General features: G+C 50.8%; 4 protein-coding genes across 4 annotated transcripts; 3 read left to right on the forward strand and 1 right to left on the reverse strand.

The window, feature by feature from the left end:
• Positions 1-453: 453 nt before the first annotated feature.
• On the reverse strand, positions 454-3,584 carry TrAFT101_011555 (uncharacterized protein). Its single transcript, XM_024903572.2, has 7 exons — positions 3,345-3,584; positions 3,226-3,282; positions 3,039-3,086; positions 2,975-2,980; positions 2,793-2,864; positions 2,454-2,735; positions 454-2,399 (listed from the first exon to the last, which is right to left on the reverse strand). Exons 1-7 carry the CDS (start codon positions 3,346-3,348, stop codon positions 1,216-1,218), a joined length of 1,653 nt encoding a protein of 550 aa, XP_024758013.2. The 5' UTR covers positions 3,349-3,584; the 3' UTR covers positions 454-1,215.
• Positions 3,585-3,919: 335 nt separating this feature from the next.
• TrAFT101_011556 (uncharacterized protein) lies at positions 3,920-4,995 on the forward strand. The gene is made up of 4 exons (XM_024905426.2): positions 3,920-4,234; positions 4,294-4,407; positions 4,471-4,587; positions 4,649-4,995. Exons 1-4 carry the CDS (start codon positions 4,111-4,113, stop codon positions 4,933-4,935), a joined length of 642 nt encoding a protein of 213 aa, XP_024758012.2. The 5' UTR covers positions 3,920-4,110; the 3' UTR covers positions 4,936-4,995.
• A 2,284-nt stretch (positions 4,996-7,279) lies between these two features.
• On the forward strand, positions 7,280-13,438 carry TrAFT101_011557 (uncharacterized protein; the record flags this gene model as incomplete). Its single annotated transcript, XM_024900754.2, has 1 exon — positions 7,280-13,438. One exon carries the CDS (start codon positions 7,280-7,282, stop codon positions 13,436-13,438), a length of 6,159 nt encoding a protein of 2,052 aa, XP_024758011.2.
• Positions 13,439-13,653: 215 nt separating this feature from the next.
• On the forward strand, positions 13,654-16,314 carry TrAFT101_011558 (uncharacterized protein; the record flags this gene model as incomplete). Its single annotated transcript, XM_066129299.1, has 1 exon — positions 13,654-16,314. The coding sequence occupies one exon, from the start codon at positions 13,654-13,656 to the stop codon at positions 16,312-16,314; it is 2,661 nt and encodes an 886-aa protein (XP_065985431.1).
• Between the last annotated feature and the right edge of the window lie 961 nt (positions 16,315-17,275).

Below are 17,275 nucleotides of genomic sequence, written 5' to 3' on the forward strand. Positions count from 1 at the left end.
GGGTGACCAAGAGTGTAGACAATAGACGAGAGAGAGAGAGAGACTTGCAATGTCGTCGCAGTCAACGATTGAGCGCGCAATATATTATATCCGACCATCTCCTGCAGAGTGCCGAGCACAGGCAGCCATTCATCCATCTCGCTGCCTGCACAGCCTTGCAATGACGGTTACCTGATAGGCAAACGCAATCCACACATACACAGAAACGTCATTGCACTCTTTCAAGTTATTTGTGAATTTTTTTTCTCATTTGCCTCGCACCTCTATCGGAAAAAAGACTCGCTTCAAAGCGACTACATTCGGCTGCCTGTTCGTTTTGTTTGCCAGCCCCAGGCTCCCCCTTTTTTTTCCATGCCCGCCATTCTGTCTACCCGCATGAGCCTGTCCAAATCCCAAGCTTTTTTTGTCCCTTCTCTCGTAGCAGCCATCTTTGTCAAGCGACCAAGTAAAAATAAAAATAAAAAAGACGTGAAAAATCAAACAAAGAAACGAAAGGAGTCGAAAAAAATGACGAAAAAATAGACACTTGTGCAGATTGTTCCCCTTTTTTATACTCCCTCCCAAATGTCCGTAGATGAACTGATTAGTCCCCTGCTTTCCCTACTATCCACACTGCGTAAAGCGTGAGCCCGTCATCATCATCAATCGAAAGCTGATCGCAGAAAATCACCTCTCCCTCTTTTTCAATCTAGTCTGTCCCGCATCTCTTGGATGTCGTGAAAATTGTATCGTGTTTCAACCGCCTCCTATCCCTTTCTTCCTCCAAACTGTAGTAAAAGTCATTACGGCCGATATATACGGGGCAGCTGCAATGTTTCATTATACCCGTCTGCCAAGTAGCAAATAAGCCTCTATCAAGCTCATCCAGCGAACGTAGGCAAGGCAAGTAATGCTGTAATGGGCTCCACCAACTGATACCTGAGCAGCCAAGGTGACTCAAAAAGAGTCATCTTTGGTGTCAAGGCGGCATCATCTGGCATTGCCGGAAAATCATGGGCCATATCCAAGCAGTTTTCAGCCTGGAGATAGCCGAGAATATAGGCCGCATGGGCCTTCTCCGCAAAACAGTAAAGCGTCAAGGGGAAAAAAAAAAGTCGAGACAAGTGCACAGGATGTCAGGACTGGATCTGCTGGCGTAAACCTTGCGACGGCATCTCTAGTCATGAAAACCGAAAGGAAATGGGGATCAAATTTTACAATCGCTTTTGTTTTTTTTTACACTCGGCCGGTACGTCCCTTCTTGCCAACAGCAACGGTAGTCCAGCCGTCCTCATCAGCAGTAGGGGCAGCGGCAGGGGCATCGCCCTCTGCTACAGGTGCAGCAGCCTGCTGGCCGTTGGATCGAGGGGCGCGGTTATCGTTGCGAGGTCCTCGGGCCGGGCCTCCACGGCTGCCACGGTCGCCACGGTCACCACGGTCGCCACGGTTGGGAGGTCCACGGGGTGTTCGGGGCTCTGATCTCCAGTTGCCAGACTCAGTAGCTCTTGATTTCGGCGCCTCCTTGGGCTGATCCTTGGCTCGGATGGGGATCTTCTCCTCTGCCGCACCGTTTTGCGTCTCTCCCTCAACCTTTGCCTCTCCCTCTGGCTTGGTCTCTGTCTCGGCTTCAGCCTTTGCTTCAGGCTTGGCCTCACCAGCCTCAGCGGCTTCTTTAGCTTCAGCTTCAGCTTCAGCCTTGGCGGCGGCAGCCTCCTTGGCAAGGCGCTTCTCTTCCTTGGCCTTCTCGTCCGCCTCACGCTTCTCCTGGATAGCCTGCAGTCTCTTCTCCTCAATCTCCTTTTCCCTCGCCGCGGTGTCAATAGGGCGAGCAGCACCAAAGGGGCTGGCCTTGGAGTCCGAGGCCGCAGAGGCAGAGCTGTCAGCAGCCTCTGAAACGGTTCGCTTCTGAAGGTTCAAGCGAGGGCGGCCAGCAGGTTGAGCCGGGGCAGCTCCGGGGGAGGCCGGAGTCTCAGCTGCAGGTGCGTTAGCAGCATCCGGACGCATGCTGCTGCGCCACTGGAAATCCTTTTCAGCAGCGGTAGCGGTGCGCTCGGGACGCTCGGGGCGCTCGTTGTACTGGCGAGGAGGACGGCCATTGCCCTCTCCCCAGGTTGCAGGGTCGCGGCGGTTTCCACGGTATGATTCGCTGCGCTCGCCCAGACCCTCCTGGGGTCCACGCGCACGGCTGCTCTCACGGGATCCAGGCTCCTGGGGAACAGTAGGAGACAGAGGTCCTCGTCGCTCCCAGTTCATCTCACGGGGGGCACGGCCTTCGGAGGCGGGATCACGGAGGCGTCGTTCGCCAAAGTCAGATCGGGGGCCCCTTGATGGGCCAACATCGGGCAGAGGGCCTCGGCGAGTCCAATCGCTCAGGTCCCGGGTGGATTCACCTCGACCATCTCGGCCATCACCGCCACGAGCTACATGATTGGGTTAGCATGGAGGATTTTGAGAATAAGATAGTAGACACATACGAGGATCAGCGACCTTGATCTTGATCATACGGCCCTCAAAGGACTCTCCATCAAGGTTCAGGGCCTTCTTGAGGCCTTCAACATTGCCAAACTCAACATATCCAAAGCCCTTGGGTCGCTGTAGCTCTCGGTCTTCGATAATACGAACGCTGACGACGTCACAGCCCTCGAAGAAGGCAGTTACGGACTCGCTGGTTGCGTCATACGACAAGTTACCCAAGTGAGCGGTAAAGGGGGGCCTATCGGGAATCTTGGAAGGAATGGATTCGCGGACAGAGTAGCCTACAGCCATTAATTACGCTGAGCAACAAGGATTGTTCAGATACAAGTAATACATACCACGATCCTGCCACGAAGACATGCCACCGCCGGAGCGAGCGCTGTCTCGAGCCGGGGGAAGAGGCTGGGTACCTGCAGCATGGGTCAATATCTTCTGTGTCATATACCACCACGGCCCGGACTATGCCAGGGCCTTTTCCTTATTTCCGAAATGTATCTTTCAATCTCAGGTACTAACTTACCAGAAACTATGAGCAGGTTAGCCACTGTCTACCTAGCAACAGTTGAGCCACAGAAACAACTTACCATAGGTTTCCTCAACCTCATCAGCCCAAGAGCCTCCACCACCAAAACCTAAATCAGAAGTCAATATATTAATGTTCGGAGACGGCCCTGGTAGTGCCAGCGTGGGGTGTCGATGCGACCCGCATGTGAAGGCGGTCGGCGAGGGTCAAGGGAGGGGTGACGGTGATTGATGGACGGGAGCACCAACCTGAATCATTCAGAAAGTCCCCGAGGGACATTTTCTGTTGTTCCTTCTTCTTGGGAGCTAGAGGCAGACGTCAGCAGGGCATTCTCGAGGACTCGGCACAGCCAGATTCAGTGACATACGCATGATTGCGGTTGAAGGGCGAGCTTGCGCAACGATATCAAGCACCGATGCGCAAAGAGAGCAGCGTCAATGGAACAGGCGGTGGCCGAGAGACGTCGACGAGAGCAGCCAATGGCGGGCCCAGATTGGCTTCAGGCGGACGAAGAGCGAATGCGAGAAGCGTGTGCGAGGCCCAGACAAGCGGTGCCGGGTCTGGGGTTGGCGAGGTGAAATTTGCTCGTCGTGGAAAAAAAACGATGCGGCGTCGTGAGAAGGGCTGGTTTGCCTTTTCCATTTCCAATTTTTGCCCGCCGAAGAGTGGGAGGCGCCAGGCCACTTTGGGGCTAGTGCGCGCGATAATACCGGTACATGCGCAGAGGTATAGTACCCCAGAGTGCCTTGAGCTGCCCGCGGTGTGCGCCTGCGCAGCGCCGTACCTGCAAAGTCTCTCCCACCAGCCGCCGACCCGTTTTGTGCATATCTGCAGAGCCCCACCAATGCCAGGCGAGGAATTGGAAGCGGTTTTAGGACAAGGTACAAGCGCGAGGTACCTCGTTCGCAGAGATTGACCTCATCAACACCGTCATATGTCTTTTCATACTATTAATAGCCTTGTATATTTTCGGTTTTTTAATCTACTCTATGCCACCATACCTTTAACGCGTACATATTCTGATTTACTACCTGTATTACTATCTATTTCCAAGTCTTCCCATCTCATTCTTCTGTCTTCAACCTCTCTCTCCGTTCTCGCTTAGCCTCAGCCAAAGGGAAAAATCCGCCAACATGAGCGACAAGTCCGAGCCTCCGTCTGGCGCCATTCAGCAGCAGCAGCGCAAGAAACGAGGCTTATTACCACCAGAACTTGTAGATCTTATGGTGACTCCCATTCAAGTTGGTGCATGGTCTGGTGCGTTCTCTGTTTCACCGCGTATGCCTTGACACTGAGCTCTAACATGTACATACAAGGTGCTGCTGGAGTGATGGCCGGTGTTGCCGGTGCCATTGCGCGGGACACCAGCCCTGTTGCTAGTGGTGCTGTAACTGGATTTCAATGGTTTGCTCTGGGAGGAAGCTTTTGGTGTACGTCTACTTCATCTTGGTGGAATCATTACTCATACGGCCCTGTCGCTAACTCCATCAAAGTCACTAGATCCGTGACCGTGAGGGCAATGGGAGGTGACCAGCAGCTAAGACCAGTAGATAAGACCATCGCAAGCACAGTAGGAGGATCAGCAGCTGGTGCAGTGGCCGGATTAATACGTGAGTATCCGTAACAGGCTTTTCTATTTGCATCAGCACTTAATAACTAACTTTTGGATAGGGGGGCCAGGGAAGATTCTACCCGCCATGGTCATGTGGGGAGTATTAGGGGCGGGCGGGCAGATGGTTGCTAACGGCTTGGGAAACAGGAAACCTAAAGTGAAGGATGAAAACGACAGCTGGTTCAGGTCAAAATGGAGCCCATTGAAGAAGCTCACAGACCAGGAGTATATCGACATGATGGAAGAGAAGATTCTGAGAGTGGAGGCGGATATTGCTCTCATCGACGATCGGATTATAGAACTGAAGTCTATTGAACAGAGAGCCAAGAAAGAGAATAGGACATGAAAATATCATAATTCAGTAAGACAAAATTAAGGTTCATTTAATTGTAATATCCGGTAGGGCGGCATGCGTAGTTGTATTAGGTACACCTTGCACACCTTGCACACCTTAGCTTCAGTGTGCATGCCGTTAGTTAATCAGCGGTCTCCAATGCCAAATCAATATCATACGATTGCTTTAGACGAAAAATTAAATCTCCCCCTGCATTCATTGCGCTGGAGCAAGAGAAATCTTGCAGCTCGTATTACAAATTTGCAGGATGCCATCATCTTATGACCAGAAATAGGGTTAGCGGCGATACGCGATGTAGCCGTTATTGAGGCTTATGTCAGCATCTAATTTGAGCAACCAGAAACATATTTTCTAACTGCAAGTTTGAATTGGCAGCCGGTTAAACGATTATATCTATGTCCTAAGCTATAGGATGCTTGGCGCCAAGTGACCAAGCATTTTTTTTCTGCCCATAATTGTGGTAGATACGTGACGATACGTGTATTTTCAAGGCATTTTAGGGTAAGCCTAAGCTCCAATGGCTGGAACCAAGCGTCCTTGCAGATCGCATGGCCCGTGAGGCGCGTTAGCACCCGCCGCAATCTCGTCCAGTCGCACTACTCCCTACAGATAGAGATTGATGCAACGCTAAATCTTGGGTGACGCGCAGCCGCTGGAATGTTCCAGGAGAGATTTGACAGGTCGAGCCGAAGATATCCTGGCAAAGCGCGGGAGCTGGCGTGCCGTGTTTATTTAGCTCAGAGCGTTTGTGTAGGTGCTACTGCAGTACTGCTTCACTATGCACTAACATGGCAGCATCTTGCAGCACTACGAATAGTAATAGGTGCCCACTCTGATCTCTCGCACCCCTAGCGAGGCATCGCATCTACCTACTCTGAATGGCTTCTGCAGGATCGTACGCGGCCTCCTATTGTGCTCCGTCCAGGCAAATCTCCCGCTGGCAGATCCCACTTGCTCTGGGCAGCTCCTCCAAGCACTACGACCGCTAGCACCACGTCCCCGTGCCCCATACCGGCATGGCACTCCGCACATTTGACTTTGATATCCGGCGCAAAGCTGAGCTTGTGAAGCTCGGATTATGCTCTGTGCCTGCATATGCGTGGCTATAGCTTCATCTGCAGCTTCGCCTCGTACTCGGGAAATGCTGCTCGCACAGCTTGCATGCAGACCATGCCGAGAGCTTCATCTTATCGCAATGTTGCTTTTAGATTTCTTAGCGGCTCTTTTTGTTAGTTGCGCCGATTTGATGCGACTACTACGGCACTGCCGGACCGTCCAGCTAGGCGCGAAATGCAAAGTACAGGGCACAAGCTCTCCTTGTACCCCCGCTAGGACCTCCCAGCCTGACGCCACCGGATCCCAGCTGAAAGCCACATGCGATAACGAGCTTGCGGCCTGCATGGAGTAAGTAGGCACACGATAATAGGTGATAGCTGGAGCAGAGCAGCCGACCATGGTGTTGCGTACGTGGTGTACTAATGGTGTCTGCATGTGCATATGCGCAGTCACTTTTATGGAACACCGTGGCTTCTCGATCTGTGCAATTCGTCAAAGAAAATAGAAGCAAAACGAAATAAAATTGAAATAAAAATTAAAAATTAATCTGCATCTCCCGGCTATACCTCCCTACCCCCATCCATCCACATCCCTATTTTTTCGCTGCCTCCCCCTTTTCCGCCACGCTGGTTCTGCTGCCAGCTGTGACAGGTACTTGCCCATCGCGGGACAACCAAGTACCCGGTACCGCAGCCCGCCGCCCATCTGCCGCAGCTGCTCCGCTGGTCACTCACTGACTTGCACCTCGCCTGCGATTCCATTCGCAACTCTCCTTGTCAAATGCTCGTGCAGCTCGCCGCCTAGTCGTCGTCAACCCCCGTCTTTCCTCGTGTGACGCGGGCCGCAAACGCTCGATCCGCAGCCCTCCCGGACTTGTTGCGGCACAGCTTGCCCCGATCGTCATCCCGGCGCCGGTACGCCTTGGCCCTCCTCGATTCAGGGAGCTTTCCGGCGTCCCGACTGTCCAGGATCCTCGTCCCTGGTCCGGCGGTTCGGCACCCCTCCCCTCGTCCAGTCTCGTGTGCTGACTGGCCGCGTCTTCTAGACGTTTTCTTCTCTTCTTCCTCCAACTGCCATGTCGCGTCTCTCGTGTGCTTGTTCCTGCTGAAGTGTTTGTTTGTGCGCGAGAGAATGGTCGGCCTGCTACCGGCGTCATGTAAGTACCAATTCCCTTTTCCAAACTTGCGATCTTGTGTGGTGCTTTCTCCTGACGCTTTGCTTTGCTCCTTATCAGCCAGGTAGTAATTGAGGTCCCCCCCCCTTGCGCGCTGCTGCAAACATGGCACTTCTAAGTCCGACCTTTGCCCTTGGTGTCTTCGTCCTACTCTACCTCTCGTCCTTTGTCCTCTTCGCTGTCCTTCGCATCGTCACCGGCGTATCGATCCAACGAATAGGCTACTTTTCTCTCCGCCGACTTGCGTACACACCGAGAGATGGAATCCGCATCGAGATTCGCGGGTTGGGGCTTAACATCCACCGCCCAACTTTCGCACAGCCCACGTGGCTCAGCATCGTCCTCAGCGATCTAACGGTTACCGCCGATGTCAAGAAGCTCGAAGAGCGAAAACCTGCCAGCGAGGAAACACCCGAAAATGTAGATACTGAGAAGGAGAATGTGGTGGAAACAGAGGAAGAGATCGACCCGCTGTTGGGGAAACCAGAGAAACCCCCTTCTCCTCGACGTCAAAACTCTGAGCCCCGAGCTGAGACTGAGACGTGGTCCCGCCTGCAAAAGCTCAAGGAGAAGGTGAAGAAGCTACACAGCAAAGTGAAATGGCTGCGCATGGTGGATGTGGTCGTGACCAACTCGGTCATCAACGTGGTCGATGTGGGCAGCCTCCAGGTTGGGAGCTTGACGCTTGCTGTGGACACAAGACACAAAATGGCCGATCGAGCTCGATTTTTCTTCCACCGCTCCGAAGCTTCAAAGGAGAATGCCGAGGCCGAATGGATTTTGACTGTACGGAGCGTCTTTTTCGCGGCCGACGGCTGCGAGTCCCTCCAAATTCTCGACCATGCCTTGCTCAATGTTCACGGCTACTTATACCCGTCGCAAGAGGGCCTCCGAGATGCTACTGTTGCTTTGAAGCTTGGCCGAGTTCAGATCCCCTACGACGAGCTCCAGCTGTCTGCCGCAAAGTTCAAACTGTCTCGAAAGCAGCCAAAAGTTGCCAATTTGGAAGATCCGGTGGACATATTCGTTAGCAAGGTGCAAGATGGGACTGCACAGAATACAGATCACTTGATGAAGAGCGTCTCGGACTCGAAAGAATTCTTCAGCTCCATTTTGCGCGGTATTAAAGAGGTTCAATTTGCCGTCAGTTTCGTTGGCCTCGTCAAAAGGGTCGATTCTGTCCACCCTGCGGCAAAACCAGTACATCTCACTGCTTCTATGAAGGAAGTCGGTATCGATCTGCACCGCCTCGACCCGAAATCACCTGCACACCGTATGTATTTTCCGTCCAAAGACATTGCTCACGAAGCACTTGTGGCGGCGCTCTCAATATCGGTTGGAATGGATGATGGCCTCGACAAGCCGCAGCGAATTGTGTACATCCCCATGGCCACCACGACCGTCAGAACCACGTTGCCCTCCAAGACGATCCAGCTTTCTTCAGTGGATAGCTTCGAGGAGAAGAATGCCAACATTCTATTCGCCAACTCTGTTGTGACCTCGCCATCCATCGATCTTGACCCGAGGCACCTTCCTCTACTGATAGCAATGATGCGATCCAGGCCGAAGCCGCCAAAGACAGAGCGAAGGCAGCAGCAGAAAGACCTCTTTTCTCGACTGCTTCCGAAAGCAAGCATCAAATTTACCATGCATGAGCCTGTACTCCGCATCAAGCTCAAGCCACTCGAGAAGACTGAGGATCCAGACGATTATGGTCTCATTATATCATCCATCTCGTCCGTTGCCCTTGATGTCGAGTCATCCCACTCGCCTCTTGAAGACTTGCATTATTCTCTGGATGGAGCCATGCGACTGCAATCCCACCACTTATACTACCAGGCCGTTTCTGGTGAGAGATTTGACCTGATAACAACCGAGACTTTTGACCTCAAAGTCCATTTGGCAGCCAACCCCGACATATCTGTCGACGCCACCAGCAACATCCAGTCGTTTGCCGTTAGTATGGTACGGCCGGAAATTACAGATGGCGTCCGCCAGATTGTGCGACAGCTACGTACTGACGTTGAGCCAACCAAACGAGCTGCCCCCAAATCCAGACGGCACCAGAATTTCCTGAGATCTCTTCCCGAATGGCTTTTCCGTTACCAGATCACAGCTGAAGATTTCAATATTGAGATTGCTGGCATAGACGAAGAGATATCGGATGACAGCAAAGGCATCTCGCTACATCTTGATGGCATGTCTGCCGAGTATCGTGCTCAGAGATTGGATGGCTTGCAGAAACGAATGCTTAGACGACGGACTCATAGCCGTTCTCTCACTCAGTCAGACTCAGATCTTGCGTCTTCGAGTCCTACTAGAGCTAAGAAGAAGACTCAGAACGTCGGGGATGGCCGCCGACTGGTATTCAATGCCAGAGGTATAGAAGCTCAGATTATCGAAACTGCCGAGCAACTCGAGGTGGAGCCTTTCATTAACTTGCCTCGCCTTGAATTTTCCCTCGCTGCGTCAAGCGACAACCATGGTCCCTTGTTCTACGTTCAGTCATCTGTCCGTTCAGTCATGGTTCAATACTCCCTATATCGACATTATTGTGTGGGCGTTGCCATGAAGACAGTAAGGAAGGCCTTTATGAGAACCAGTAGTGATGCTCCAAGGCCATCACAGCATGACCTAGCAAAGGGACAGCATGACCCAGCAAAGGCGGATTTCCTCGCTCCTCCTACCGGCGGATCTGGCTTTTCCTCTGTCGATTCATCATCTACCATTACGGAAGCTATAGTCGTTGATGTTAAAGTCGCATTGTTTCAAGTGAAAGCGGAGATGCCGCATGATCCTATGCTGATGCTGCAAATCTATGGCTTGGATGTCGGGCGCCAGAGGTGGTCTACGCCGTATCTTATGTCTAAGTTGATCCGACTATACGTTGCAACTCCGCGCATGCGCCATGTATGGTCGCGAGCAGTTAGCGTTAAAAACGGACGGCTTGATTTCCGAGAGTCTAAGCACAAGTCGAACCAGGGGGCTTATACAGAAGAAAAGCTGTTTGACATTTCTTCAGAGGCGATTCGGATTGGCGTCCCGCACGAGGTTATTGTTCACCGAATTACCGACAACATTATCAACATAATCAAAGCCGTAAAACAACTACATCATCGCTTTAAGACGGGAACAAATGAGTACATCTTGGAAAAGAGACCCGAAGAACCCAAACATGTTCCGAAAGTATCCATCCGGTCACGGAATCTCCTTTTTGAAATAGAGGACGGTGCATTTGAGTGGAAGCTGGGCATGATCTATCGCGCTGGGCGTATGGAGCAGGTACAGAGATTAACTAGAGAAGAGGCCTTCCGCGTCAAACTAAATCGCGTGCAAGAGGAAGAATCAAGAAGAGGACACAATGGCAAGAATCGTTCTCGATCCGCCCACCCAAGAGGGAGATCGGATACTTCCTCGCACTCATGGTTCCGAAGCCGAAGCTCAGATGCGACGAAGCAGGACGAGCGGATTCGTGTGTCTCGATATGGCGCATTGCCGAGATACGACCCCGAAAATGAAACTCTGGGTATTAACGGAAATTCAAAAGTTTCGACCGAAGAGGCGCGCCTTCACCTGGACATGTTCAATGCTCAGTCGTGGAAGAAGCGGATTGACCGAGCATATGAAATGTCTCGACAAGGTGTAAAGGAGCTCCGTGGTCTCTTCTGGGGCCAGAACGAGGTGCCGAATGAGATTGAAGAGACTGAGAACATTTTGGAAGTCCCTCCAAGACCGGCATTGATGGCCACTTATGTGTCTAACCTTCACATCATCGTTGACAAGCCGACCTTTCCCCTCAAGGACCTCCCCGATTTCATCCATAATGTCGGCAAAGGCGTGCCTAAGGATATGCTGTACAGTCTCCTGGTTCCCATGCACATCGCCATCGAGATGGGCGAAGCTCGGTGCTCACTACGTGACTATCCTCTCCCGCTGTTACATATCCCTGGACTGAAAACTGGACAATCGTCTAGGCTGCAAGCTGTCTCCTTGAAAACAAATTTTGTCTTGGCTGAGGAGTTTAGAGGACACGAGTCATCACGTCAAGTTCCGGTGTACATAATACCTCCGAAAAATCCTTCTGTATCCAAGGAGGGAAGCTTCGCAATCGAAGTCAGGCGAACCATTGGTCCCGTCAAATCGTACTCGGATGTTTTCATGGATATTAATACTGCTCTCCCGACGAGGATCACCTGGGGACCGTGCTACCAGCCAGCAATTCAAGATATGATGATGGCCATAGAATCCTTCACTAAGCCACAGATTGATACCTCTGAGCGGGTTGGATTCTGGGATAAACTCAGACTCAACTTTCATTCGCGCATTCATGTTGCTTGGAAAGAAGATGGCGAGATGCATTTTGCAATGAAGGGCACACGCGATCCATATCAGGTTACTGGGCATGGTGCAGGCTTCATCATGTGCTGGCGAAACGATATCAGGTGGGATATTAATGCAGAGGACAATCCGAAGAGGTTCATGACGGTGGATAGTGGCGAATATATCCTTGCCATTCCAGACTACAGCATGCAGGTGCGAGAAGCCGCGCGGCTCCGAGCTGATGATGATAGCCGTCTGACGGACGATCATTTGCGATGCGGCCCGGCCCAATTCAAGAAAGTTGTTATGAAGCTATCTGGGAAAGTACAATGGCTAGCTGGTCTCATATTTGAGCGGGCCATTGAAGATGGTAGACGGAGCTTTGACTTTAAACCCCATTACGAAGTTGTTCTCAAGAACCCCATCTATGCAAAGCCTGAGAACGGACTCCCATACGATGCTATGCGTGGGTTTAGGAGTCGTCATATCCATCTCTCTATCGCAGTTCGCGCGCCAGCCGACCGCGAATGGATGTCGCAGAGTCTCGAACCTTCCCGTAGCTACAACACCATCCATCTGACTCCTCGTTTCTTCACGCACTTCTTTGCTTGGTGGGGACTATTCAGTGGACCCATGTCGCTTCCCATTCGGCAGGGTAACCTGTTTCCTGGAAGGGAAAAGAATAGCAAGAAATTCGGAAGACACTTGGCCTCGGTCAAATATAACCTTCTCTTTGCTCCGCTGTTTCTAAGTCACATATACAAACATAAAGACGCTGAGGATTACGCTGAAGAGGCGGTTTCCGCCACTGGCCTAAAGGTTCGGTTCGATAGCTTCATGCTTGATCTTCATCAACGTCGAGAGGAGTTCGATACCATTGCCAAGACCAAGAACTCACCGAGTCGAACAACGGGAATCAAGATTCATGCCGCGCATCTGGATTTGGCTTGCGCCGATATTCGAGCCGTATCTGCCAGTTTGATAGGCACTACAACGGAAGCCATCAAGAAGTGTTCAATATCGCATCTGACTCTTGACCAGGATGAGAAACCAGACCTATCTCGCTTCACCATCCCTGACGGAGACTACAGCTGGATCGACATGGACGACTTTGTGGAATTGGATTGGATCCTACCTACTGAGGCTCACCCAGAGACAAAGATTCTGCCGCTTGCATATATTCCTCGTCTGACTTACTTCCGTCAGACTGATATCGGAGGCACCATTGCTGGCGACCCAACGAGGACGAGCCCGTTTGGAAATGAGGATACCCATTATTGTTCCATGAGTGAACAAAATGATCCGAAAAGCGTACAAACACAGCTAATTCAAGAGCGCCTAGATCAGCTTGATGAGCAGATAAGAGCACACATCAGGCATGTCGGCGAAGCTGAATTGAAGGTGATACGAACCGATTCAAAAGATCAAGAACTGCTCGAAGATTTTGATACGCTTCGTCAGCACTCTAATGTACTTCGCGATAAGAGGGCATTTTTAGAGACTATGCTTGAGCGGATGAATGCTGGCATATCAATCAACGGCCATGTATACAGCGACGTGCCTAGTATACGTCGCTCAGATGTACATGTGGATTCTCCGAGTGATTACATGGACATGCCTTCGATCCCCTCCAATGTGGAGTTTGAGAGCGAATTTGAGAATCGCTTCGTTATTCACAATATGCAACTCAAATGGAACAACTTGCTGCGTAATATTGTGCTGCGATATGTCCATCAGAGTAGTCAACGGCGTGGTTTTATATATTACCTATCTAGACCGGCAGTCAAGTTTATTCTAGACATGGTAGAGGAGCAAACTCGGCTTAGGGATGAGAAGAACGGAGCTTCAGAGTCAACACCTGCATCAACACAAAATGGAACCCCCCCATCTCCCGATGGCCCCCCTGCGAGAAGGATGCCGCTAAGGATCTCGGAGATCGTATAAAGAGTATTTTGGCAGATGGTCGGAAATTCTCAACAACCACCGGCTTTGCTACCAATGCCAATGGTGTTGTTGAAGGTTCCATAGAAGACTTGGAAGATGGCATTTCTGACGAGTTCAACCCCCAAAGCAGTTATCATGTCCGACTCATTGCTCCGCAGATTCAGCTACAGAGCGAGAAGAACAAGAAGCACGTTGTCTTGGTCACTTCAAAGGCAATGGAGCTGAAGGTGGTGGAAGTCATGGAGAAGTCGAGAATCGCAGACAATGTCAGCGGTCTTGTCCAGCGCCGTTTCTTGGTTAACATGGACAGCACTCAGTTTTTCGTCACGCACCAGAAGTGGTTCCAGACCAACCTGGTGTCTATGTATTCGGGTAGCAAGTATGGTACACCAACAGGCTCCTCGTGGCCACCTTGGGTCCCTATGGAAGTCATGTTTGATTTCAAGACCGATCCTTTCGGCTTTAAACGTGTCGTGCAGAAAACTTCAGCAATGCTTCGATATGACAAGTACAACACTCTTCGCTTGAAGTACAACGACGAAGTCAATTGTGAAAGCTCTGATGGAGCCACCAAAGAGCCCACAGAGACACGTGTGGACAATCTCTGGGTGGAATTCCCGCAAGCGCGCGCTCTCTGTAACTCATCGCAGTATTATGCCATGTATGTCATTGTGCTTGATCTGCTCATGTATAGCGAGCCCCTTGAGAAGACGAGGAATGAGCGCTTGGAGAAGATTATTCTCGCGTCTGATTTTAGCGACCTTAGCGGCATACCGGAGATGGTGATGAAATTGCAGGATCGGATCAGACAAATGGAGGAAATCAAGTCGCATTTCCAGATCTACTCTCCATATTTGGACAAGAGAGGATGGGAAGACCGCTTGGCTTTGGAACGTGATTTAGCTGCTTCTGAGGACGAGCTCTTTTTTATGATGAAAGCCATCATGACTTCACAAAGGAGGCTGGAGAAGAACACACACGCTAGCGCGCTGCTGAAATGGAGCATTTCTGCTCGAGATATCGTATGGCATCTTATGCAAGATTCGAATGAGCCGCTGGTTGAACTTCAACTTAAGGATTTAGAGTACGACCGCACTGATCATTCGGATGGCTCACACATGAACCTGGTTCGTGCTGGCAAGTTGCTTGGTCTAAACCTTTTGCCTGACGCGACGTATCCGGAGATAATAGCTCCATATCATGAAGGCGAGAGGCCGGGCACCCGGAACGGGGAAGACACTGACATGATTCGGGTATACTGGTACATGTTGGAAGCTATCGCGGGCATTCCAGTCATGGAACGATTCGAGATAGAACTGTATCCGATGAAAATTCAGCTGGAGCGTGAAGTGGGCAAGCGGCTGTTTGAATACATCTTCCCCGGTATGGACGCGGAGCAGGCGGAAGAGGCTGCAGGAAAGACCAGCACGCCCAACCCTTCAATTGTAATTCGACGCGATTCAAACAGTTTGGACGAGGAAGGTAATGAGTCGCCCAAAAGCACTGGCAGTAGACACAGTGCACGGGGGGGGCTGGATCCCTCGTTTTCGACACGTCCAGGCTCACTTGAGCTGCGTCTTAAGCCAACCCTATCTTCGGGTGTTGCAGATGAACGAGGTTCGAAGAAGCACCTTGGACCAAATGGTGCCGAAGGTGGTCATTCATTCCGACTTTTCCGTTCTGGAACCTCACGAACGCTGGGAAAGAAGTCTTCAGTTGAGTCTATGCGGCCAATGACGGCCACTCCACGACCTGGCGCTATTGGTCGATCTTCCACTGGGTTTTCCTCCAAAGACAGCAGGGACTCGGATACGAAGAAGTCGTCACGTTTCGGTATACGAAGCAGACATAATACCGACGATAAGCAAATGTCTGATGATCTTACCAAGATGATTAGCCGTGCCAACAACTACATTACGTTTGCGCATATCAAGATACCTTCGGTTGTCTTGTGTCTTAGCTACAAGGGCAAGGATCAACGGAACTTTGAGGACGTCCATAACTTTGTGTTCCGACTTCCGGTAATTGAGTGGCAGAACAAGACTTGGTCAAACTTGGATCTTGCTTTGGCCTTGAAAAAGGCGGTTGTGAGGGCTCTCATTTCGCACACAGGTGCCATTATTGGAAACAAGTTCTCGAAGCATAAGCCCAACGCGGAACAGCGAAATAGACTGCGAGAGCTTGCAAATAGCTCCGTTCTTATTTCGCCATCGCCTTCCAGCTTGTCTCAGAATTATACACCGAGTATACATGACAGTGATGATTCTGCGAGCTTATATGGGACATCCCCGGTTGACTTCTCGCGGTCGCCGCCAAGGTCTACTCGCAGCAGCATCCGCAGTGGGATTCCAGCCCCTCGATCTGCTAGTCGCAGCAGTAGCATTGCCAGCAGCAGGTCTCACCTAACGACTGGTTCTGCACAAAACATCCAACCAGTCCCGGCATACCTCACCATGACGCCGCCAACGCCAGTGGACCATCCCGGCCGAGGCGAGGGCCACCACAGCAGTTTGGCTATGGAGCTTCTTCGGCCGTCTTCTAGTCACGGCGGATCACACCATCACCGCGGTCCCTTGAGAAGTTTTACTAGTGCTGAATCGAGGCCGTCCACTAGTGCTGGACATGCCGACGCAACTGATGAGCACAAGCCAACTGGTAGAGGCTTTGGACTGAGAGACAAGCTCACTGCTCTTACGCAAAGGATGAGCCACCGCGACAATAATGTCGTACAGACCGAAGAGCCCGAGGAAATGAATGAGGAGGAGGCTGCCGCTTCTCCCACCGTTGCTGGTGGTATTGGCGGTTTCGACGAAGATAGGCCGGAGAAAAGTCATAGACTTAGCTGGTCTCATGCACGATCCAAGACGACTAGTTGAACGAACGACATTGATAACGACAGCATCAAATTAGCGTGCCCTGTACCTTCTTTTTCGTTTCTTGTTTAATTGCTTTACGTTAATTAAGCGGTATAACAAATGTAATATTAATGGTCAAGGCGACAATACCAGCATTTATTTTTTTTTCGCCCGGGGCATGCATATCATATCCAATCGTTTTCCTGTCATACAATGTTCTTATGACGCTCGTTTGGCGCGGGTGTTTTATTGGAACACTTTGTTGTTTGGGGGGTATTTGTTTTTGTTTTTTTATAACAAAAAATAAAAAGGTGTTGGAAAGTTAAACAATGGGCCGGAAGGGAATACATACATGTATGGGTAGAAAATAAAAAGGGGGGAGGAAGAGTTGGAATGGATGGATGGATGGATGGATAGGTTAGCGTTTTTATTTTTATTTCTTTATTTTTATATTATTCTTGTTTAATATGGGTTTCTTTTTGTGTGAGTAGGAGTGAAGGGGTGTTTGAATGAGCGGATGGTGAGAGATTTTGTGGAGGTATATGTTTATATATATATGTATTAAAGCGATGTTGATACTGTATTGGTCTTGTGTTGTGGCTTGAAGTCTGGCTTGTTTGAGGATTCTTCAGACTGCTGTAGCTGATATATCAAGGCAATCCGTTTTTCATCTTTTCAACTATCTCGTTAGGTGAGCGTTTCGACCTGGCCCTTGCAGCGACAACAGCTCCCACAGTTTTATTAATTTGTTTATGGGGGTGTTTTGGGTTTTGGTTGGTTTGCCATGACAGTGTTTGTTATTGTCGGCGGCTTAGCTGTTGGACTGAAGCCAGCTGTGGGGGCGCGGCTGTAGACGTGGTTGATTTGACGGACTGAGCGGCCTAGGAGAGCTGGTATTTCTGACGGGGAGCAGGTTTGTTGTGGCTTTGAGGGTTGGGATGGCGACTCTGGCTGCTTTGCTGATTTTTGCGTAGCCTATTTT

The sequence above is a fragment of the Trichoderma asperellum genome, chromosome 7 (assembly GCF_020647865.1).
Source record: "Trichoderma asperellum chromosome 7, complete sequence".
In the NCBI taxonomy this organism is placed as follows: domain Eukaryota; kingdom Fungi; phylum Ascomycota; class Sordariomycetes; order Hypocreales; family Hypocreaceae; genus Trichoderma; species Trichoderma asperellum.

Excerpts from the sequence above, each read along its gene's own strand:
- TrAFT101_011555 (XM_024903572.2), bottom strand. Across the intron at positions 3,087-3,225 it reads GGACTTTCTGAATGATTCAG|GTTTTGGTGGTGGAGGCTCT; the intron begins GTTGGTGCTCCC and ends CTTCTGATTTAG. Across the intron at positions 2,400-2,453 it reads GATCAAGGTCGCTGATCCTC|CTCGTGGCGGTGATGGCCGA; the intron begins GTATGTGTCTAC and ends CCAATCATGTAG.
- TrAFT101_011556 (XM_024905426.2), top strand. The coding sequence starts at position 4,111 with ATGAGCGACAAGTCCGAGCCTCCGTCTGGCGCCATTCAGCAGCAGCAG. Across the intron at positions 4,235-4,293 it reads TCAAGTTGGTGCATGGTCTG|GTGCTGCTGGAGTGATGGCC; the intron begins GTGCGTTCTCTG and ends TGTACATACAAG. Across the intron at positions 4,408-4,470 it reads TCTGGGAGGAAGCTTTTGGT|TCACTAGATCCGTGACCGTG; the intron begins GTACGTCTACTT and ends ACTCCATCAAAG.